The sequence below is a fragment of the Lingula anatina genome, chromosome 1 (genome assembly GCF_051362555.1).
Source record: "Lingula anatina isolate TDL-2025a chromosome 1, LinAna3.0, whole genome shotgun sequence".
Classification (NCBI taxonomy): domain Eukaryota; kingdom Metazoa; phylum Brachiopoda; class Lingulata; order Lingulida; family Lingulidae; genus Lingula; species Lingula anatina.
Window position 1 is genome coordinate 11,497,918 of NC_141767.1, and position 24,538 is coordinate 11,522,455.

The 24,538-nt window shown below is 34.4% G+C and overlaps 2 protein-coding genes across 8 annotated transcripts; one reads left to right on the forward strand and one right to left on the reverse strand.

Moving 5' to 3' along the window:
- Positions 1 to 635: 635 nt before the first annotated feature.
- On the reverse strand, positions 636 to 11,093 carry LOC106175514 (sorting nexin-30). 6 transcript variants are annotated; one of them, XM_013557564.2, is made up of 11 exons: positions 10,920 to 11,093; positions 9,832 to 10,005; positions 9,389 to 9,499; positions 8,995 to 9,156; positions 8,580 to 8,775; positions 8,307 to 8,437; positions 7,723 to 7,761; positions 6,997 to 7,152; positions 6,164 to 6,268; positions 3,178 to 3,330; positions 636 to 2,499 (listed from the first exon to the last, which is right to left on the reverse strand). In XM_013557564.2, the coding sequence occupies exons 1-11, from the start codon at positions 11,046 to 11,048 to the stop codon at positions 2,425 to 2,427; spliced, it is 1,431 nt and encodes a 476-aa protein (XP_013413018.2). In that variant the 5' UTR covers positions 11,049 to 11,093; the 3' UTR covers positions 636 to 2,424. The 6 variants fall into 6 exon arrangements, with proteins under 6 accessions (XP_013413018.2, XP_013413035.2, XP_013413026.2 ...); XM_013557581.2 differs by lacking the exon at positions 6,164 to 6,268 and adding an exon at positions 6,319 to 6,336; XM_013557572.2 differs by lacking the exon at positions 7,723 to 7,761.
- Positions 11,094 to 11,406: 313 nt separating this feature from the next.
- On the forward strand, positions 11,407 to 23,313 carry LOC106175006 (very long chain fatty acid elongase 7). Of its 2 annotated transcripts, XM_013556812.3 has the most exons (8): positions 11,407 to 11,518; positions 14,809 to 14,887; positions 15,389 to 15,576; positions 15,927 to 16,007; positions 16,164 to 16,220; positions 16,455 to 16,560; positions 16,833 to 16,969; positions 22,260 to 23,313. In XM_013556812.3, exons 2-8 carry the CDS (start codon positions 14,821 to 14,823, stop codon positions 22,494 to 22,496), a joined length of 873 nt encoding a protein of 290 aa, XP_013412266.1. In that variant the 5' UTR covers positions 11,407 to 11,518; positions 14,809 to 14,820; the 3' UTR covers positions 22,497 to 23,313. The 2 variants fall into 2 exon arrangements, with proteins under 2 accessions (XP_013412266.1, XP_086855743.1); XM_086999617.1 differs by lacking the exon at positions 16,164 to 16,220.
- The last annotated feature ends 1,225 nt before the right edge of the window (positions 23,314 to 24,538 follow it).

A 24,538-nucleotide genomic window follows, 5' to 3' on the forward strand; every position in this document is an offset into this window, starting at 1 on the left:
CCACAGGGCCTCCATGTTGTCACACTTGCTGTCCTAAAGTAAACCATATTTTTGTTTTACTCTAACCTTAAAGAGTAGCATTGTTTGTTTAAAAAGGTTATTTTTGAAAATCAACATGAACTGATTACTTTTACAAAAGTGATTGTCTTTTCTTTTTTCCATGTTTTGGGGCATTGGCTGCTGTCAGACAAATGTCCTCAAAATACGTGAAAAAAATCAGGTCTGCACTCGCTGCATGAGTGACACATTATTATATAAACATTACAGCAATAGGTGCAAATTATCATTTGCAGCTAATTTTCTATAAAAGACCATCACATATTTTGCAGAAACTGCAGTTAATGAACAATCAATTACTCAAAAATGAGCAAAGACATATATATATATATATATATCACTGGTTCAGCTGGGTACATTCAGGAGATGCTAGTTTCCTCTGTAACTGCACCTACAAGTTAAACATTTCATTGTGTATGGACCCAAAAAGTTGACTTTATTATCAGTATTGGTTAACAACATAATATATAGAAGCAAGGAGTTACAACTGTTGTAACTCCTTGATAGAAGTGACAGATGATAGGACGCCTGTTTTAAAGAGTCGTCATACAAGATAAAAGCGTTGTTTTTAGAAATAGTTATAGATTTAGTTATAGCCTTTTATTCACATTCAAAATTCTTTAATATTACTGACACCAGAATGACCTTCATGAAATTTTATAATGTCATTATCATAATTCCCCATCAAACACACAAAAATTTTAACACATAATTAAACATAACAGTAATAGATGCAAATTATCATTTGCGGACACTTTTCTATTGAAGACCACCATCAGAGATTTCTCAGAAACTGTGCAGTTAATGAGCAAACAGTGAATCTGAAATTAGCACACACGTAGTTCATGATAAACCTCTGTAACTGATGAAATGTTTAATTGCGTATTACATGTAGCCTGAAAAGTTAACTACAAGACTTAATAGTTGAGACCAACAAGATTCAATTCTCGTTTTTAAGAGTGGTCACATAACACAAACACCAAAATATTTTTAGATCTGGATACTGTCTTCAACTCAAGTTCAAAATTATTTTACATTTCAGTCACCACAATGACCTCCATACACTTTATTTTATTATATACATTGTTCAATAGAATTTCACATTATTTACATTCAAAATACAAAAACAAATTAACGAGTTTTCACAAATTGCACATTAAAAATCTAAGGATAATTTTTTGTCAAGCCTGCACCATGATATGAGATCATATAATTACCCTGTCTTATAAAACATCTTAATATATATCTGCTTAGGGTTTCAATAATACATACATTTTAGATATCTTGTCCAGCCCAATTTATTTTACATCAAATATAAAAATTACAAGGCATTATTATAATAACAAAACGGGCTTATAAATTTCTTTTTATTCCAGCAGGCAAAAACAAGAGTTATTCCCAAAGGTCTTGAAGAAATTACTGTCATTTGAATCGCATGCAAATTCCAGCACATGCATAATCTGATGAGGCCCAAATTTGGTGATTGAATAAAAGATAAAACAAGGTTAATGCAAGGCTTATCAAGCAAATACTTGAAAAGTGAAGTCCAGTTAAAGAAAAATTAAACAATGTAACCATAGTGACAAAGAGAGAGCAACATTTAACCATTGCTACATATCTGAATTCTTGAAACCACTTTTTCTATAAAGTGCATGTACTGAACTCGTTTGGCATAAAAGTACCACTGTTCGGTAGACCCACTGCCTTTTGATAAGCCCCTTATTTCATGACACACAGTCAACTGTAAAATTCAAAAGCACTGATCTTTCATGCATTTTTCTAATGCACTATTGTTGACATAGCAACAAATTATCACTGTTGCTGATACTTTCTATATTTTGAAACCATGCAAATCAAGAAAATGAGCAGATTCCCCATTTCACACACCAAAAAATACATTTTCACATTTTCACATTTCACATTTTGACCATCACAGCAACAGGTGAAAAATGCCATTTGCTCCTACTGCTCCAACTTTGATGTAACTGCAACATGTGCTATATGTCAGAGTAGGTCAGAGTATTGACAATGTGTGTAGAGATGTGGTCATGTGTCATATGACTTGCCTTACAGGTATATATTTGAACTCCGCCCTGACATTTCATTCAGTTCAGCAACATGGTCTCCCCCGTCCACATTGTTTTATGTTTTAATTAGTTTTCAGAAGTTTTCACTAGTTTTCATAAGTGTGTCTCCACTTTTCTCCAGTTAACAGAATTTAGTGAAATACAATATATGCATTTCAAGAACGCTTTTCTAGTTTTCAAGGGTTATGGTAGTGTCATGGCAACATTTGCTATTAATGAAACATCAATCGAGAACAAGTTAACATCACACAACAAGTACAAGTTAATTTGGTCCTGATGTCTAGTCTTCCTCTTTCTTGGTCTCTTGCTCTGTGTTCTGTATCAGTGGAATGGCATCTTCCCATGCTTTTAATGACTGTAAAAAGAATAATATCATTTCTTTATGCTTTTAATCATCTGCTTTCCTGTCCATGCATGTAACTAATGCCATTCACACTTTTCTTTGTTTACATAATGAGATATAGGTAATTTCTAAATAAACAAGGCAGCAAAGCTGTCAAATGTACAGACAAAAAACAGGAAATAACTATGCACAAAATGGCTACTGTCAATTCTGATGCAAAAGTACATTCCTTAAAATGTGTTTACAGTGTTGCATATATGCTGAAAAGTGAAAAAACAGCATAACTTATACAATAATGGCCCGATCATGCTGATTTTCGAACTTGACCTGCGTTTTATGAATATTCATCAGCTCTGTAAATATAAAGCCAAAAAGTAAAACTGCCCTCCACTTATCGTGTTTACAAGGAAAGTGCACGGCGCCGGCATCGGCATCGGCGACGGCGACGACAGACGCAGGTGATGGCAATATGTACAGACACATCTGTGTCTGTACATAAAAATGTGAGAAAAAATAGTTTGAAATTTAAAAATGAACAACTGAAAGTCAAAGTGGTGTTTTTTCCCAAATACAGAAACAACACAAAAGCCATTCCATCACAATCCCACATTATTTTCCCATAAAATATGAATGCAACAAGTACCAGATCTAAAGAAACATCTCAAATTAGCAATACAATTAGTAGTTCACCTTTTCATAGAAACTAATCTGTTTGTCAGCCATTTTGATAAAGAGGTCTCTGAAATCTTTCCTCTTGAACTTGTGCCACCTCTCCATGTCTGCCTTCAGGTCCGAGTCTGCACACACTGTACGGTCATTCAGTCGCTCCACCTCTTTGGCAAGCTATTCAATAAATTTTTAACAACCATAAACTTTGATTTTTCTTTTTGTAAAAAAAGTGGTTTATTAGTTAATATGTATACTCAAGATGACAACAAAGTTAAATTGAAATCTTGAAAATTGCAGTTGTCAAAACAATATCAAGCATGGCACCCATATGTAAGGTAATACAATAAAATCATTTGCTCTCGCATCATATCATATCTGCTGGCCTATCAACAAGCTCACCATTTTATTTTGTTCACCACACTGTCAGTATTAACCTTTTTCATCTTTTGCGGAAATACGAAGTGCGCATGACAGGAACCGCGCGCCACAGGGGTCATAGTGGTCCTCTGCTGTTTCCAGCATGGCAATGCTAGGTGTAGATGATGTACAAGGTGCGCATATAAAAAGGTCGTATGAAGCGTGCATTGCTTTCTGTCAAACTAAAAAGGTGGCTGAAGCACAGAAATGCGTAAACTGTAGGCAAGAAACAGCTATTTGGACGGAGAATGAAGCAATTAAATATTTTCTTTCTCAGTTTAAATACGATGCGCTTTACAACTAGACTTCACCTCAGCGTCCGAGCCTTGGCTGTACTTTCAATAGTGATGACGAACTAAAGCTTCGGAGTTCTTTTAAATGCTTCCGATAATAAAGATATGCGAAGGAGACTCGTTATTTTTTTATGTATAAAATCAAAACAGCCAGTAAAGCTTTCAAGAGTGTGGACAGGTGCGCAGGCCTACGTCTTCACAATTTTGTACATGTATATATGCAAGCTGTGGCGATATCACCTCATGTAATGGCAGTGTCAATTCATTACGATTTTTATGTCTTGTTTGAAGGATATCTTAAGGGATTTTTAAAGTGATAAAATGAAAAGATTTCCTGCATTGTTTGACTCGTAGCTACTGTGTATACAGGTAAAACTGACACGCAGATCGTTCGTCGGTGAACTGATTAAATCGTTTGGTACCTGATAAGGCATCAGGTGTTACTTGTTCAATTGTTCGGTAAGGCGGGCGGCCACAACTACGACCTTTCCTCTGTAATTAAAACCTTTTAAGTGTTAAATAGGTGAGACAGGAATTCTCGACTCTTTCCCAGACGATAATTAAAGTTTACCGTGTCTTACTCTAGTATATGTACAAAATTTACGACAGGTAAAAAATGTCAGCCTTTCGGTCTGACAAGTATGAAAATTTTGTCAAACTGAAACAAAAACAAAATTATAGCAAGAGGCCAAATTATTTGATTTTTAAATGTTTTCATGCGTATTTTCATCGTTTTCAATCACAGACAATTAAATCATTCAAATAATGTGTTTCCCACGCATTTCATACTTTTCAACTATCTAAGACAGTTAAATATACGTAGGCCTACTTTAATACTAAGCATATTTGTATTACTTTACAAATACGTTGTTGGATTATGTTTATTATCCATTTTGTCTTTACCATACATGTATTATGTACGTGTAGCTTACAGAAAGGCTTTTCTGCATTTTTTGTATTTTCCAATTCTCTTGTCATTGAGTTCAGAAATAAATAACTTTTTATTTCGCCGATAACGCGTTCAACAAGAGCCGATGTACTTTCTTCTTCGTATGTCTCTGTTGATCTTGATAATATGAGCCCCGTTTGTACAAATCAGTAATACGTATACAGGACTGAATACATAATAATAAAAATTTTATTAACGTCTCACGTAAAAAAAAATCCTGCTAAGGGTTATTAGAGACTAAAACCTGTTATGGGCCTACAGCATTTAAAATGATCACTTATCAATAAAACACACACAAAAAGGATATTACATACAAAACTTTTCAAACCTTCTCTTTGTTGTTACACAAAAAGTCGTGAAAGTTCTTGAATTTTTTATAAGTAGAATCCCCGTGTAAAACTTCACAGCTTTTACTTTCTTTTTCCATAATCTCATGCTTGAAGTCTTTTCTTAATTTTTAGGCCCCGGCCTTTTCTTCAATTTTTTCTTCAAATCTTTATAATGTTTTTTTTCTCGCATTTTTTACCCCCCGAGTTCTATTTGCCGATAGTTCGTTATATCCGTTGTTTAACTAAGCATTTCTGTTTTTTATTAAAGCACCGTTGATCTCCTAATATTATAGTTTTTCTTCCCGCCTTCGAAATGTTCAGCGCAAACGCGGTGCCCTGCTTTTGATCCAAACCTGCTATATTTTCCTTTCTTTTTACCATATTTTTCATTCTAACGGGTTTGTTGGGAACTTGTTAAACCTCATGTGTCAATCTCGCTTACTGTTATTGTAGTAGCGGGACAAAAAGCACGTAAACCCAGCCATGGTTTTTAGCACCGCTGTAAGTGTTTCGACGTAGCAGGGCTCCCTTACCCACAATGCAATTTCAATTTCCGGAAAAGATGAAAAAGGCTAATATAAAGTTAAATGCATGAGTGTAGAATTCCATGCAGAAATTGTGATTGGGAGAAAAGCAATGCATTTGTACCTGCTGACAGTGTGCATTATGATGATATGTTTAAGTATGTAGTCTATATAAATAATACTAGAAAATCTACCAACTAGTTTTTGGAGTAGGTATAGAATAATATTTACACACACACAAAGCAGGGTGTGCAAATAACTTGTAAAGTAACCATACTGCAAAAGTGTAAACTTGGCTGAAAAATCAGAAATAAGATATGCAGAAAAACACTGTAAAATTAATGTAATTGTGCCATTCCCCTTTTAAATTTGGCAATTTGTGCAACTCATCTGGAGTGCTCAATTGAAAAATAAATGACTGCAAAAACGCCTTAAATCCTGGCCAATCAATCAACAATGTAAATCAATAGATCATGATTTAAGACGACCAAGTACCTCCTCTATTTGCTGTTCCAGTTTCTCTTTTTTCCCTTGTTTTACTTCAGAGGGGTCTTTCCCAAGAAGAGAGCCAAAGGAAAAAGATGGGTCTGATATCTTAACCTACAAAATAAATTGTCACCAATACTACCAAGGGCCATGCATATACATACCTCAGAAAGGTCAGTTTTCTGCAGCATTAAAAAAACAGAGATGAATGTTAAGCATCAATGATTTTTTCCCCACATTCACAGAAAATAACAAATAAGTGCATTTATTAGTGTAAGTGAATCAAATGATGATTCATGTAAATCCTCACCCACTTCAGTGCACAGATAAAGCCCCCTGATGAAAATAGTATTTTTTGCTACACAACAAAGATTGAGAACTTCCTACAATGTTTATAATGTGCAGGGGCATATAGTGACAGTGTCATTCAAAGTATTAATTTTAATTTTCACTTATTTATATTCTTGCTTTATGCTCCTCGTCAAATAAAATAATGCCCACATTATCTATGCAATGAATAAAGCATTAAGATGGGCAATAAGTTTTTCAACTCAACAAATCCTACTCATACTTCTGATCAGTCACACTGTTCTTACTAAAACACCAAAACTAAAAGCACTTCACACCTGGTCATCATAAAAAGTGAGTTGTCAATATATATGTATGTGTAGCTATTTATATCCACAAAACATAATATGCAAACAAACAAATAAATAACAAACAAACAAATAAATAAATAATGAATACATGAACAATTAAATAAAAAACAAATAAATAAAAATAATAAACAAACAAACTGCAATGAAATAACAATAAATGTGCAGCACAACATTAATACCCACAGCTTCTTTTTCATCCTTTTTTTTCTGTAGTTCCTCTGCAGCTAGTTCATACTCCATCTGCATGGCATCCCGTCTCCTTAACACTGCTTTCACTGCCTCTACATACAGAATGTACTCCTTTAGAGACTGGCCAAATTCTCCTTCAGTTTCACTGATCTGGAACACACAATACAGAATTTTGCTTTGTGAATTTTATATTTGTTGTTTTTACATTGCGTTCCTGCCACTGCTATGTTTTTTTTTTTTTTTTTGTTACATCTGTAACTAATCAGCATAAGTATTCTGCTACATAAGTTGTAACATAGATGCAACTTTTATATGCAAAGATTATCTTTGTTATTAACTATTAAATCTTCATAATCTAAAACTTCTTAAATCAAAAAGTAAATATTTCAGTGTCTGAAAGAAACTTAGTGAAGCGTGATGAGAATGTTAAGGGTTAGGTGTGAAGAATATTTCAAATGTTAAATCTTTTATTTTCTGGAACAAGGTGAATCACTGGCTTGTAAACAAGGGTACAAAATCAGCAGGAGAAATACTGATAATGGCATAATGCAAAAGTTTTTTTAATCACATGCAGTTGTACATACCCCATCAATCACACACACACACACACACACACACACACACACACACACACACACACACACACGTGTTTCAGTCCAAATTATTTCAATCCACCCACCCCCCTCCCACACAAGTGATGCAGTAATTGAAAATTCTCACGTGCTCTAGAGACAGGCCTTGTCCTAAATGTGTAAGAACCTGCAAATTGAAAAAGCACCCACATTCCAATATAACCAAAAGGAAATAAGAGCTGGAACTCCCCTTATACAAAACATTTTGACAATCAAAAATTGAAAACAAAATTTAAATAAAATTATTTCAAAGTAGCGATGACAAATGACAGACCAATACTGCATTGCAATATGAAAAAGAAAAGCTGTACATGCAGACATACAGCCAGACAGACTGCAGTGGAGAGCTTTGTCAAACAACTTCTGACAAAAAATGTTGTCACAACTCAAAAAAGATTAGTTGTTCCCTGGAATGCATCAAATTTAGAAACCTTTTATGTACCTGGTAACCTATCTTTATAGAAGTATCTACCTACAGATCCAAAGACAGGTTAATCCTGTATATAATGTTTAAATAATACCTACAGTCCTGAAGTGATAAATCTGATAACAAGCTCTACAAGACCATGAATATTGACATATATCTACACTGCATTACAAGAAATCTAAATGAAAAAGTGCACAACAACATACTCACATACTGCAGAACTAGATGAAAAGGTGAAGACTTACTGACTCCTGTACTGCATTACAACAGGTCTCTATGGAATGTGCCACAGCTGTCAGTGCTGTGGAGAGCTCATCCTCAGAATTAGACCAAAGTGTGAATACTGGACCTATCTCATTCAGCTCGGTGACATATTCTGTTAAAAAACAATTCATAAAAGATGTAAGATAAGAACACAGATAAAAAATCTCAATGTATGCAGTGCCCATTATAAGCAAATAAATATTATCGTCACCTCAAGCTTATTGGTTTAGAGATCCCACCTAACCCTCACTCACCCATTTGTTCTTTGACTAATCTCTGCTGAATTCTGTCCATGGTGCCAAGTTTCTCACCAAATGTCTGAATGTATTCCTGTAACATAGTAAACTCCGGGCTGCGGTTCTTCATCATATATGATGCACTTAAATTACGAAGGGAATCTGCAGTTCGACTGATAAATCCTGAACCTTGTTTTTTATATGCTTGGAATTCCTGTTAAAAAAAAAACTTATAAACATGAATCCCACACTTTTTTTGTGAGCATGAAATTCCTATTGTGATGAGAATCAACAAGTGTTGCATATTGAGCCACTTAATGCAAACTACTCTCTGTAATACGATGATACAGCTAATATGCAAAACATTGAATCCCAACAATTAATCAAAGAATCACAGCATTATTGGGTTAAACACAAAAAATATAGTACTTACAAACTGTTTTGCAGTCAAAAAAACTTTGAGATGCTCATTAAACGACAGCACTGGGTGATCTTCTAGTCGACTCATGAACTTCTGCAAGGCCTTCTCTCTGTTTTTGAGAAATTCTGGGCTAAATCTGTCCAGCCTGCGAAGACTGTGTTTTTCTGGTAATGGCTGCATAAACACAAAATATTAAACAAAATGATTATATAATTACTTGTAAAATTATGTTGGCTAGTGCAAATGATAGAAAGAATGCACTGTAAATATGCAATGAAGTTATCTTTTGTACTACAACATAATGAATCACCAATATATATAATTGTAAGTGTCACTTATCTCAAAGCGAAATATTTGACTTTGAAAAGTTGTATTCACATTAAATGAAATTTAATGACAGCATTACCGGTATAAGATGTGAAGGCTGAGTTTCTTCCAGACGTTGTCGTAACCAAAGGAAATCATTGTAGCGTCTTCTCACACTGTACTCGTGATTGTCAAAGTCACACCTTGTGGTCTACAAGATTGAATAAAATTTATTTAAAAAAAAAAAAAGATAAAAAGCCAGCAAATCTGGCAGTTAATGCTTAAAATAACAGACGCAGCGACTTTAAAACAGTCTAAAAATGATGAACAACCATTTTAACAATGACAAAGCACCAAATATTTTTTATCAGTTTTGACACAGTATAAGATAAAGATTAATGGAATAATTGCCACCAATTTCAATTGTTACTGTAGACATTCAGAAAAAAAGAAATAAGCACAGAGACATCATTATTTCCTGTGGTGAAAAGTGACAGGCAATAGTCTGTTAATATAATATATATCACCATTTCATTACTGTACCTTTGTAGTGATCTTGAACGTAATATATGACTCCATTGTGGTAACATGCTTCTCTGGATTGTCAACAACAATAAACAAGTCCTTTGTTTCATTATCCAACTGTTCATCTTCCAACTCCAAATTCCTAATTCCAGAGCCTTCTAACAAGTCTGCTGTTGTAGAATTTTCTGAATCCTGGTGAAACAACAAAATGCAATGTGCAGTAGTAGTGTCATTATGCATAAAAACTCAAAGACCAGAAATCTATGTTTTTCTCTAGCTCTCTTTTTTTACAATATTATAATATTCAATATTTAAATAAAATGAAGTGCATATAAAGCTAAAATCACACAAAAGATATGCTCCTGATCAATGGTACTTTCTCACAATCTGCTTTACCTTTAAGCTTCCTATCTTGCATGCAGTTGATAAGTCAAATGCTCTTGCCGAAATGATACTAGATTTGCAAAGACATGTACGCAATTTGATTATGCAGCCATGCAGGAGTCAACTAATCATCTCTTCAGTTCAAATACTTAGAACCCAAGCACTTGGATGGGCAATGATTGGTTATTTAATATTGACTTCTTGCTATGAATATGGACTTTAAATTATCTAAAAAAAAGTCATATATATCAGGGGGTTTGTTTCATTTACATTCAATTATTGATTGAATCCCAGAGTCTATTGTGTCAAAGATATGGTTGTCTTGCTAATCAATTCCAAAGCACACCAACACATATATTGGTAAATTTACTGAACATGAAATATGTAAAACCTTAGCTGTGTACATAAGTTTACAAAAAAAAAAAAAAAAGAAAAATTGTATGAGTGCCCCACCCCTCAAAAATAAAACCAAACACGATTCGCATCATTTGAACATTTCCATGTATTTTTCATTCCTGGCGAATAATGTTTAATGATAATGATAAAAAATAACACGTTGTCATTTTCTCGAGCTACCATTCAAACCTGCTGGCTGGCTTGTAATACCAATAAAACGAAAAGGCCGTAAGCTGTCAGTGCTTGGAAGGTTAGGTGATATCGGAGCTGTTAGAAATAGATCTATGAAATGATTCATTGCCTAAAGTTTACAAAATCATGCCTACCAATGGGATACCATCGTCACTTCCTAAATTTATGCTATTTAATTGATCGCTCGAAGGAGACAGGTCTTCAAAATCTTCGTCTCCGAACAGTTCTCTTTCAGCTGCTGCTGCACTAAGTGGATCAGCCATTTTTTAATGTCTACAATTTAAGCCGCTTGCAACATAAAAATTTTGATACACTTTTATCACGTTTAAAGACTTATCAAATTTTATGGATGCACATACTTAATAATTCATTGTAATCACATACTTCTAGGTTGAGCAAACTTTAAAAAAAACCAACTCTTCCACTTTGTTTTAATTTAACCCAAGCGCCACATATCAATTCGCCAAGATGAGATTCAGGCAAAAATGCGAGAACTTTGAAATAAAGACATTAAAACACCATTTTTTGTACAGAATAACAATTAACAATTTGTATAAAATATTAAAATCAAAATTTTAATGTTATATGTGCAAATTAATTCACATTTTTTTCTGAACTCTTCAAATTTCTGACCTCTCATCTCCCCCTAGTGACAAAACTAAGATCACGCTGTCGCCGCCCAAGTACCGTGTAAATAGCTTGTAGCTAGGTACTCAACAGTGACAGGGAAAAGGTATGATATCCTTTGAATCTGAAAATTACTGTCATTAGTAAACTATGCTGTGTGTATATATATATAAGCAAGTACTAAATGGTACAATTATGACATTTTTTCACCATGAACAGTCTGTGTACACATGTAGGCTACACATAATGGTAGTATACAGTACATGTACATATGTACATGTATACTCCATATAAAGGGTTTGGCTAACTGTTAGATAGATACCGGTACCGTAGGTGAGATATAGGCCTTATGTAATAATTGTTTGTATCATTTTGCAAACTCAACATTTTTCTCTTATCTTAACTTACTACTCGTACTCTCAGTATATGTCAATTCTATCTATTAACCTACTACAGGGGTATATATAGTACCTGTCCCTACCAGAACATTTATCATGACACGAATGTAAAAAATAGCGGCCGTGCCAGCATCACATAAAATACAGACATGGGGAGACTGCCAGTCTGACTGGTCATGACTGCCTGAAAAGCCAGAGGACCAGCAAGATGTTTGTTTATTTTGCAAAGTTTATTTGGAAATACAGTACATTAAAATAAACTACAGTGTATACTTAAATTGACTTATGGACCTGTGCAAAATAAGACCTGCAGATTTCCAGTAAGGCAGGTCCTCTGAGCCTTCAGTACCTCCAAAGTTTTCCTCATGTCTGAAAATAGTGAAAACAGTTTGGCATTCTTTCGTCCAATTCTCTCTCAATGTTTGAGTAATAGGCTCTCGACAGTCTATTTTGCATATAAGTCCTGATATATATATATATACTGGGGTAGCGCTAGCAATTTTTATCGCTTAGCCAAATCACTGCTTTTTTGTCAATTTGTTATCAAAATGGTTATAATTTGACTAAAACAAGTCAAATCAAGCCCTTTTTCTTTAGCCAATTTAAGAAAGTTTTAGCATTTGGCTAAATTGGAGAGTGTTAGCGCTACCCCAGATATATATACATATATTTCTGTGAGAACCACTATGAATAAGGTATAATATATCTTCCAGTCATGCCACTGAAAAAAAATCATACTACTGGGGGAATGGCAAACCTGTTTGAGTAATAGGCTCTCGACAGTCTATTTTGCATATAAGTCCTGATATATATATATATATACTGGGGTAGCGCTAGCAATTTTTATCGCTTAGCCAAATCACTTCTTTTTTGTCAATTTGTTATCAAAATGGTTATAATTTGACTAAAACAAGTCAAATCAAGCCCTTTTTCTTTAGCCAATTTAAGAAAGTTTTAGCATTTGGCTAAATTGGAGAGTGTTAGCGCTACCCCAGATATATATACATATATTTCTGTGAAAACCACTATGAATAAGGTATAATATATCTTCCAGTCATGCCACTGAAAAAAAATCATACTACTGGGGGAATGGCAAACCTGTTAAAGATCATCCAAAGGATAGCGTTACCAATTTAAAACTTCCATTATACAGGATTCTGCAGAGCATTTCGTTTCTTGACAGATGAAATACTGTCTTGTTTGATTTACCAATAAATATAAACTATGTAACTTGAGGAGGTAAGAGGAGCAGGGGCGGATCCAGAGTTATTTTCTGACAGTCTTCCAAAATATCTTTGTTGATCCATCCTCATTTTTGATTGTCTTCCGACAGAAAAAGTTAAATATCCGTCTATGTAAACTTGAAAATCTGACCGTCTTCCAAAAGACCCAGAAGACGGCCTAAATCCGCCCCTGAGGAGGGCCCCCCACCCCCAACCACAGAGGACACTTTAGTTGACAGTCATTTTACACATTTGCACCAGTGCTATATCTTGCTGGCATATCACCTCTATATTTCATTCATATATTGAAAACCATGAATATAGGAGCGCTAATGCAAGAAATTTTGTGCTAATATCTAGCTTTATCAAAAACATAAAATATGATTGCAAGAGCACATGGGATTTTATGTTATAAGGAAAGAAAATTGTACCAGTAAGAGGACTAGATAGATAAGAGCAGTTAAGATATCATTGAATGTGTGTGTGATTGATGTGTGTGTGTGTGTGCATTTTGACATTAGTAATATCTAGGACACAATAAATTGTGTCCTGGGTAATATTAACCAGTTTTGCTGTTAAAACATATGCTTCTGAAAGCGAGTTGCAACAGAAGATTATGTGATTTTCTTATTAAGGTTACTTCTTGTTCTTAATATTGATAAATCCAATTAATTTATAGTCATTCCCTATTTTAGCATTCAGAACAAGTAATTCACAGACCTTACTCATATGTATTGTCATTTCTTCACTACTGTAACAGTTGTCTTCCTAAAAGATCACCATATTTTATGTAATGTCTGACACAAAATGACCTTAGGTCAAGCATACATGCATGTACTTGTTGGATAGTGACTTATATTTATGATGGTTCAGAAGCACGCACATGGGTGTAAAGGTCAATATCATGTCAGTTTTATTCAGTTATTGTGTTCTTATAGAAATAACAATTTAATTCACTTCATACAACTGAAGCACATGTACTAGTACTAGTAGTTTTCTTTTTAGGGTCTACTGTTGTTTAAATAACAAGTTTTAACAGTTTCACTTAATCAAGAGACATTTCTTGTTGTGATGCATTACAAAGATGACAACTGAGATGTATTGGTGATGCTTAGTTCAGCCATGAGGATAATATTAACTTGCATTGTATTTAAAATCATGTGTTATATGAGTGGCTTGTGTGAACATAATATCACACTTCAGTAATGTTCACAGCATTGATTTCTCATGGAATTCTATTCACGTTTGCTTCATTGCTTTACTGTGAACTGGTTATTACATTTCATGGAAAACATGGGTGTTAAGTACTTGCATATGCATCTTTGCTAGCCTGTTTCTCTGCTAGCTGTAACAGACTGACAGGCGTAGGATAATAGATTTTGATATCATTTATTTGCTCTAGAAAGCTAGCAGGATCAGTCATCGATGACCTCTCTGATAGGGTGTCTGTTAATTCACTCTGCTTGATATTACTAACACAAAAACAAATTTACATTTCCAGAGATCAGTTTCTAACTGACTGTACTCTGTTTTCTATTCCTCACTGGAATCTCCCAAGGTTATGCAATATAGCTAAAGATGAAAATGACTAAACTCAAATGGCAATAATTTTTTTTTATGTTTACTTACCACAAGATGAAGCACTTAAGATACATAACAGTGATTCTTAAAGCAAGAGATATTGAAGACAGTTAAGATACATTTATTTTCTTTACTACTTTTAGAGACCTTTGACACAATTAAACTGGGGCTGATTTAACTTTAATTAATTCCAGGAACTGTTTAAGATGGCTTCTCTCAGTGAAATGGTTGTAACAGCTCAAAAAATGTATGATGACATCATGCAGAAAGGAGGTGAGACATGATGTATACCACAATATGATGTATATCATAGCATTTTAGCTTCAGTAACATCTGTGACACTTCTTTTTCTATCATAAATAGATACAGGTACATTCTTGGTGCGGTGCAAAATACTCCATTTACATGGATTTTAAGTTTATTATACTAGTTTATTTAATAAACATCAAAAACAATGTGTCAAAATGATTTTCTGTATTCTCTCTTTTTGAATTTTGAGTGGTTCAAATAAATTAATTGCTTTGGCAATTTTGCACTTTTGAAATATTTTTTAAGTCCCACTGACATGTTAACTACCTTAATTTATTCATATAAATCATTGTGTCCAGATAATTTTTCCAGATCATTTTTGGCCATTGTCTATACTATCTAGTCATTATAAGCCCTTTATTTGTAGTCTTCAGAATGGCTCATTTTAATGTAAAATATTGGCCCTTTTCACTATTTTTGCTTGCCATGATAATCTTTTGTTAATCACCTCTGTCTTATTTTCAGACCCCAGGGTAGCAAACTGGGCAATGATGTCAGCCCCATGGTCAAGTCTTTTCCTATGTATATTTTATGTTGTACTCGTCAAGCTAGGACCATGGTATATGAAGGACAAAAAGCCATTTGAACTGAGAAATGTTTTAGTTATATATAATCTGGCCATGGTAGCATTGTCAACATATACTTTTACTGAGGTATGAAAAGCAATGCCTTTTACCACATATTTTAGACAAAGTGTCTGTTGCTTGTTCAGAAATTGAAATTTTAAGACACTCCATATTTTTAAAAATATTTTTATGTACAGATTCTGTTAAAATTGTGTCTGTTAAATTAAACAATTGGAATGATGTGTTTTGGGTTAAGTGTCTGTATATTTGCCAGTTTTGCTGTCTGGTTGGCAATCACATTCAGAGTGATTTCCTTCTCAAACTATGTGCATAATGTGAGTACTTTGGCCTGCTTATTCGGGAATAACAATATTCTGCTTGCATCTCCCCTGTATCAGTTCTGGATATGGAACTAATTTATCAAAATTTGTTTTCAGTTTTTATTATCTGGATGGTTAGCAGGGTATAGTTTGGGTTGTCAACCAGTAGACTATTCTAATTCACCTCAAGCTCTAAGGGTAAGCATAATAAGTTATATTAAAACTTGTGAAAATATTTGTGACACTAGTCAGTTACCACCACTTCTTTATCAGTTCTGCAGTAAGAATGTGATAGGTAGTACAATGTAAAATGTTATCAGTACTCTTTTCCTACATTATACATTTTTGTTTCAGATGGCCAGTGTGTGCTGGTGGTTTTACATCTCTAAGTTCATTGAACTTTTTGATACGGTACGTTCATACGTTCGTATATCATTGATCAGACTTGTCTGACCTCCTGAATGATAATACTGATTATCTGTAATAACTCTCATAATCAGGGGCCAGGAAATGTTAAATGAATGGGACAGTTAATTGAGCCCTCCATGCACCATTCCACAGTGTTGGCCAAAGGAATAAAAGATGACTCAACTAAATTAGTTATGTCTCTTCTATTATTAATTATAATTTTTTTCATTATTTCAGTTATTCTTTCTCTTACGTAAGAAGGACAATCAAGTGACGTTCTTGCATGTTTTTCATCATGGAATTATGCCAGTTTCCTGGTGGTTTGGAGTAAAATTTGTACCAGGTGGGTGAATCAGCAAGTAAACTGTGTTACATGTATGTAACAGATTGCATCACTCATCAGAGTTGTAGATAAATGTAACCAGAATGTACAATATATGGCAAACATGGATCCATGTTTTATATGGCAGCTGGTTGGAAGGGATGATTTAAATCCATTGTATTCATATTTGAAAGAATTTTTTTCTATATTATTTGAATCACCCCAATGTGATGTGGTGTTAGATACATGTAAGGCAAGCCTTTTAATATTTTTTTTTGTTGCTGTGATTCCAGGTGGTTTTGGCACCTTCCATGCCACATTTAATTCCTTTATTCACATGGTAATGTACTTTTACTATGGACTGTCTGCCATGGGACCTGCCTTTCACAAATATCTCTGGTGGAAAAAATACATGACCAAGTTGCAGATAGTAAGTAAAGAGCAGATGTATGATTTTTTTTTTTACAAAGTTCAGTCAAGAAATATAATAATAGTTCAGAAAGAGGCCACTTTTTATGTACAGACACAGATGTGTCTGTACATATAGCCATCATCTGCGTCTGTCGTCGCCGTCGTCGCCGTCGTGCACTTTTACCGATAACACGATAAGTGGAAAACCATTTTACCTTTTGACTTGAAACTTGCAGAACTGATGAATATTCATAATACGCAGGTCAAGTTCGAAAATCAGCATGATCGGGTCACTTTTAGGGAATTTATGCTGTTTTTTCACTTTTTTCAGCATATATGCAGCACCGATAACACGATAAGTGGAAAACCATTTTACCTTTTGACTTGAAACTTACAGAACTGATGAATATTCATAATACGCAGGTCAAGTTCGAAAATCAGCATGATCGGGTCACTTTTAGGGAATTTATGCTGTTTTTTCACTTTTTTCAGCATATATGCAGCACCGATAACACGATAAGTGGAAAACCATTTTACCTTTTGACTTGAAACTTACAGAACTGATGAATATTCATAATACGCAGGTCAAGTTCGAAAATCAGCATGATTGGGCCATTTTTAGGGAATTTATGCTGTTTTTTCACTATTTTCAATATAAATACAACACTGATAACACAATATAAGAAAAACGGATTGGCCAATTGTAATCATACTCACAGGAGTGGTCAATCTTACTAAAACGCAGGTTGAGTTCAAAAAGCAGCATAATCAGGCCATTATTTTAGAAGTTATACTGTTTTTCACATTTCCTCAGATTCAATTATTAGGCATGTTAACAATCTCATTATTTAACAAAAAGATGCCTAAAAGTGTTTGTTTGATATTTCCTGCATCTTTACAACATTGTTAGTTGATTATGTAAAAAACATGGTAAACTTGTTATCATGTATTGTGTAATAAAGTGTCAAAAATGGAAATAAACTCATATCATTGCAGTTTGTCAGATTCAATCATCCACTATGTTCAGAATCTCAGAATGGAGGAAATTGGACATTTAACACTGTTCTATTGATACTTTTCTCATCTCATCAATTTTCTTAGTTGGTCATAAAAAAATGGCAGTAAAATGTTTATTTTGTTTTATGTTTAAAAAAGTGTTAAAAATGGAAATAAACCCATGTCAGAACAGTGCTGTCTTGTTTCACATTTCCTCAGATTCAATTCTTAGGCATGTTAACAGTCTCATTATTTAACTAATAAGACATGTTAAAGTGTTTGGTTGACATTTCCTGTATCTTTACAAAATTATTAGTTGATTATGTAAAACTGATGGTAAACTTGTTATCATGTATTGTGTAATAAAGTTTCAAAAATGGAAATAAACTCATATCATTGCAGTTTGTCAGATGCAATCATTCACTATGTTTAGAATCTCAGAATGGAGGAAATTGGACATTTAACACTGTTGTATTTATATTTTTCCCATCTCATCAATTTTCTTAGTTGATCATATAAAGATGGCAATAACCTGTTAATTTTGTTTTATGTTAAAAAAATTGTTAAAAATGGAAAAAAAACATTTCAGAACAGTGCTGTCTTGTTTACATTTTGGCATTTTCAAGTTGTGACTTTGAAGTTCCATATGGGCCTGAAGACCTTTGCTAGTCACATTTTCTGAATATCCATGATACTAATATTTTATTATTAAAATTGATGGTCATTATGCTGTTAAACATTATGTAATATTGCATCAAAATTTGAAAAAAAAAAACTATTTTGGGCACTGCTCCCATGATGACCATTTAAGAAAAACAATGTCACTTACTGTTCTCAAACAGTACAGTAAATATGTACAGATGTGTCTGTACATATTGCCATCACCTGTATCTGCCGTCGCCGCCGTCATTGTCACCGGCGCTGGCGCCGTGCACTTTCATTGTAAACATGATAAGTGGAAGGCAGTTTTACTTTTTGGCTGTATGTTTACAGAGCTGATGAATATTCATAAAACGCAGGTCAAGTTCGAAAATCAGCATGATCGGGCCATTTTAAGGGAAGTTATGCTGTTTTTTAACTTTTCAGCATATATGCAACACTGTAAACACATTTCAAGGAAAACTGATAGGCCTGTTGTCATGAAACTCACAGGAGTAATCGATCTTATTATAACGCAGGTCAGGTTCGAAAATCGGCATGATCGGGCCACTGTTTTAGTAGTTATGCTTTTTTCTTCACTTTTCAGCATATATGCAACACAGTAAATACAATATAAGAAAAACAGATGGGCCAATTGTCATGAAACTCACAGGAGTGGTCATTCCTGCTAAAACGCAGGTTGAGTTCAAAAATCAGCTTAATCGGGCCATTATTTCAAAGAAATGCCGTTTTTTCACATTTCCTCAGATTCATTTCTTAGGCATGTTAACAGTTTCATTATTTAATTAATAAGATACGTAAAAGTGTTTGTTTGGCATTTCCTGCATCTTTACAACATTATTAGTTGATTATGTAAAAATGATGGTAAACTTGTTATCGTGTATTGTGTAATAAAGTTTCAAAAATGGAAATAAACTCATATCATTGCAGTTTGTCAGATTCAATCATTAAAATTTTGCATCAGAATTGACAGTAGCCTATTTTGTGCATAGTTATTTCCTGTTTTTTTGTCTGTACATTTGACAGCTTTGCTGCCTTGTTTTCTTTGCCTGCCTCCTCTCCATCCAACCTTGGACAATCCCTTGGATGGAGGATGGACTTTGATAATCTTTTGTCTTATGTCATGTGTCCATACCGACATTTTCCTTGCTGTAATGTGTTCAGTTAGTCTTTTAAGACACACTCCATGAAGTTTACCTGCCGAAATGGATTTTTCAAGGAAAAATCAACAATTTTTCTCATACCCATGAATCATTTATCTGTTTCTCTCTGCATTTGGATTCAGCCTTTGATAAAATTTATAAAGGTTGGTTTTAGCCTAAAATGACTGGCCAGAAATTTGTCAGGCATGTCCGACTGTCCGACGCCTTTCGTAAAGTCTGCATTTTAATGGAAGTTGACCTTATTCATTTTCAACAGTATTTGACACAGATTTGTTACTTTCTTCCAAAATCCATGAACAATGTTGGAGGTAAAAAAAGACTTTATTAATGTATACCCAAATCAGATAACACAGCACATGTCATATGATTTAGAAAAGGTTGTTTGTACCAGTACCTGTTTACTGTCCATCTGTCAGTTTTGTAACCCTCTGGGGTAAGGGGCTAGGGAATGCTTTATTATTAAATGTTGGTGATCATGTGAGGGCTCTAGGCATGGCAAAGGTCTTCCTAGTGCACTCGGCAGTATTGTCCGCCCATTTTTATGTACAGACACAGATGTGTCTGTACATATTGCCATCACCTGCGTCTGTCGTCGCTGTCGTTGCCGTCGCCGGCGCCGTGCACTTTCCTTGTAAACACGATAAGTGGAAGGCAGTTTTACTTTTTGGCTTTATATTTACAGAGCTGATGAATATTGATAAAAGGCAGGTCAAGTTCGAAAATCAGCATGATCGGGCCATTATTGTAGAAATTATGCTGTTTTTTCACTTTTCAGCATATATGCAACACTGTAAACACATTTCAAGGAAAACCGTTAGGCCTGTTGTCATGAAACTCACAGGAGTAATTGATCTTACTAAAACGCACGTCAAGTTCGAAATCGGCATGTTTGGGCCACTATTTTAGTAGTTATGCTTTTTTTATCACTTTTCAGCATATATGCAACACTGTAAACACAATATAAGAAAAACAGACAGGCCAATTGTCATTAAACTCACAGGAGTGGTCAATCCTGCTAAAGCGCAGGTTGAGTTAAAAAATCAGCATAATCGGGCCATTATTTTAGAAGTTATGCTTTTTTTTCACATTTCCTCAGATTCAATTCTTAGGCATGTTAACAGTTTCATTATTTAATTAATAAGATACGTGAAAGTGTTTGTTTGACATTTCCTGCATCTTAACAACATTGTTAGTTGATTTTGTAAAAATGATGGTAAACTTGATATCGTGTATTGTGTAATAAAGTGTCAAAAATGGAAATAAACTCATATCACTGCAGTTTGTCAGATTCAATCATTCACTATGTTCAGAATCTCAGAATGGAAGAAATTGGACATTTAACACTGCTCTATTGATATTTTTCCCATCTTATCAATTTTCTTAGTTGATCATTAAAAAATGACAGTAAACTGTTAATTTTGTTTTATGTTAAAAATTGTTAAAAATGGGAAAAAAACATTTCAGAACAGTGCGGTCTTGTTTATATTTTGGCATTTTCAAGTTGTGACTTTGAAGTTCCATGGGCCTGAAGACCTTTGCTAGTCACATTTTCTGAATATCCATGATACTAATATTTTATTATTAAAAATTGATGGTCATTATGCTGTTAAACATTATGTAATATTGCATCAAAATTTGAAAAATAACCTATTTTGGGCACTGCTCCCATGATGACCATTTACGAAAAACCATGTCACTTACTGTTCTCAAAAAGTATAGTAAATATGTACAGATGTGTCTGTACATATTGCCATCACCTACGTCTGTCATCGCCGTCGCTGTAAACGCGATAAGTGGAAGGCAGTTTTACTTTTTGGCTGTTTGGTAATTCTTACTGCCAGTTTAACAGTTTTTTTGTGAAAATTTAATTTTTCACATATTGGCATTTTCAAGGTGTGATTTTGAAGTTCCATGGGCTTGAAGACCCATGCTAGTCACATTTTCTGAAAATCCATGATACGTATGTTTTATTATTAAAAATTGACGGTCATTATGCTGTTAACCATTATGTAATATTGCATCAGAATAGAAGAAAACACAATTTTGGGTGCTGCTGCCATGATGGCCATTATGGGAAAACCGTGTTACTTATAATTGCCATACTTTCAAAAAAGAAATACAGGACTAAAATGCAGCCTGAGTTGGAAAAGCAGTCTAATTGGCTTCTTTTTCTGGAAGTTATACATTTTCAAAGTGTGAACTTGAACTCCCATGGGCCTGAAGCCTTATGCTTGTTACACATTTTACTTACATTGGTATTACATGTTGAGCATAATTAAAATTTGATGTTGAATTTGCAGTTTAACATAATGTACTTTTGCATCAGAATTGACAGTAGCCTAGTTTGTGCATAGTTATTTCCTGTTTTTTGTCTGTACATTTGACAGCTTTGCTGCCTTGTTTCTTTTTTTTATAGTATAAAATATTGCAAAAAGATTTTTTCTTTTCACAAAAGATTGAAAGTTAATGTTATTTGTTTTTGCCTTTCAGACACAGTTTGTTGTCGTCACCATCCACTCCTTCCAATTGTGCTTCATTGACTGTGACTACCCAATGCTGTTCACTTACTGGATAGCAGCTTATGCTGTCATCTTTCTGTGTCTTTTCTCAAATTTCTACATCCAAGCTTATAGACATGGCAAGCGCCACCCTCCTAGTGTTGCCAACAGATCAGAACAGAATGGGGTTTCCCACAGCACCAGGAAGAGCAATGGAAAGGACAACTGAGATCATGTTTATCTTGTAATTGTTAGGTGTTATTTTTGTAAGGACACCAGTGTGTGTTTTTGTTGGTCACAATTGTCAAACATATACATGTTTTGCTTAAATTGGATGTTTACTGTTAACTTGCAGATATATTGTTTTTAACTGATGCATACTCTGTTGTCTCTCCCATCATGACAAACCTGTAAATTGTTGTTAAAGATAGACACTTGAAAATTAAACTGTGAAGGCTTTTGATGTGGAAAAGCTTCTGGTTAGGATGAATTTTATTGTACCAATTTTATCATTGCTCACAAATTGAATTGTAATTATTGACTTATACATGTACAGGTATATCATACATATATATGTAGACTAGCTGAAATTGTTGCAAGTGATTAATGATGATTATTGTAGAATGAAGGGGTGTTTAATAACTTTGTTGTTGAATATATATATATATATATATAAGGTTACAGTGTTATACATACTAGTATATACTATTGTGCAGTAACTTTTTCCAAACAACATTTTTAGTTTGTTCAGTCCTTCATTTACTATGAAATAGCTGTACATGAATTAAGACTCCCCCCCCCCCCCCCCAATTAACTGAGCTATAGTTTTTGAACTGAATACCATGTTCAATGTGTGCTCATCTTATCTTGTTTGTTATGAAACACATAGAAGGCAAAATTTAGGCTCATTTTAGCTTGTTTTTGTTTGTTTGTGTAATTAAGAATATGTGTAAAAAGCCAAACTTGTTAAAGTCTATAGTCTGTGTTTGATTTCAGATGATTTTTTACAAGTGCTATTTTGTTCTAATAAAATGCATCATACTGCTTCTTTCTGCTTGTTAAACTGGTCTGATATAGAAAAAGGAAGCTCTGAGCGGATACCTCTGTGGTCAGTATTGCACTTCTGTTGCAGGATAAAGTGGGTTTAACCCTGGGGCACACCAGTCCTCGATGAGCAGTACTTGCCCTCTCCCTGCTTGGAACTCGGCCTTAAGGGGAAACGGGGATAAAGCTCTTGATATGGCAGTGAAAGATACTGTTTGTTTGCTAACTTTCAGTGCCTCATACAGCAGTTGGGCTATTTTCTCCCCAGGAAGTGAGAACCTTAACACCCAGTCTGTATCAGGACCAAAAATGGCCAGACATCATCATGTAAAGTAAACCACATTGAGACACGTGTGCAGTGCACAAAAAGTGGTCTTTCCTTTCACTTTACTTTTTTTAATTTTCACAGCCATGTCAAAATGGAGTTGTCAGGAGGCATGTATCTCAAAATGACAAGTCTAGAATTATACTGGCCAAAAGAAGTTTTAAAAAAAGTTCATTAGCCTGATATATATATATATATATATATATATATATATATATATATATATATATATATATATATTAATTGTTGAATTAATAATTTCACAGACAGTGCTTTCCTACCGTCAAAGAGCCTTCCTCATGACAAACTGGTCATGCGCTGATGATCTGACGCTGAGATGTATTCATTGACCAGTTGTCCTATGAATGTCCCTTACGGCCCCCCAGGCCCAAGAGGTAGATGTGGGCTAGCTGGTAGCACCCCTCGTCCCCACTCAAGTTCTTTAAACTTCCTTTATGTATGGCCTCCTCTGGTGAAGTCTTCGCTTTCGTTGTCTACTATTCTGGCGCTGTCCCAATCAATTATTTACTTTTACGGAGTGATCTGTGAGAGCAGATTTCCACATTTGTGTCTCCGATTCCTTCCTTCTGTCTCTCTCAACTTCTGTTCTGTGTTCTTTAACTCTTATCGATAGTTTACATTTGGTCTCTCCTCCTCCTCCTGAGTAGAGCCGAAAATTTGACGGTAGGAAAGCATTGTCTGTGAAATTATTAATTCAACAATTAATCAAAAGAAGTTTTGTTTTAATCACAGTGCTTCAAAATGCCCAAATATGAACATGTAAGTATGGCCACTGTATTCGGTGACAGAACACCATCTCAGTCCTGCAGTCGAGTATTGATACACTTGAGTGATTTCAGACAGTGGCTTGCTTTAGATTTTCAGACATTTCATCTGAATAC

What these genes read in the sequence shown, in the direction of transcription:
- LOC106175514 (XM_013557564.2), bottom strand. Translation starts at nt 11,048, where the DNA reads ATGGCTGATCCACTTAGTGCAGCAGCAGCTGAAAGAGAACTGTTCGGA. An exon ending in GTAATGCAGTACAGGAGTCA is followed by an intron (nt 7,762 to 8,306) that starts GTAAGTCTTCAC and finishes TTCAATTTGCAG; the next exon opens with GTTCTTACACATTTAGGACA. An exon ending in AAAAGGATGAAAAAGAAGCT is followed by an intron (nt 6,269 to 6,996) that starts GTGGGTATTAAT and finishes TTTATTTTGTAG; the next exon opens with GTTAAGATATCAGACCCATC.
- LOC106175006 (XM_013556812.3), top strand. Translation starts at nt 14,821, where the DNA reads ATGGCTTCTCTCAGTGAAATGGTTGTAACAGCTCAAAAAATGTATGAT. An exon ending in TGACATCATGCAGAAAGGAG is followed by an intron (nt 14,888 to 15,388) that starts GTGAGACATGAT and finishes TCTTATTTTCAG; the next exon opens with ACCCCAGGGTAGCAAACTGG. An exon ending in ATTCACCTCAAGCTCTAAGG is followed by an intron (nt 16,008 to 16,163) that starts GTAAGCATAATA and finishes TTTTTGTTTCAG; the next exon opens with ATGGCCAGTGTGTGCTGGTG.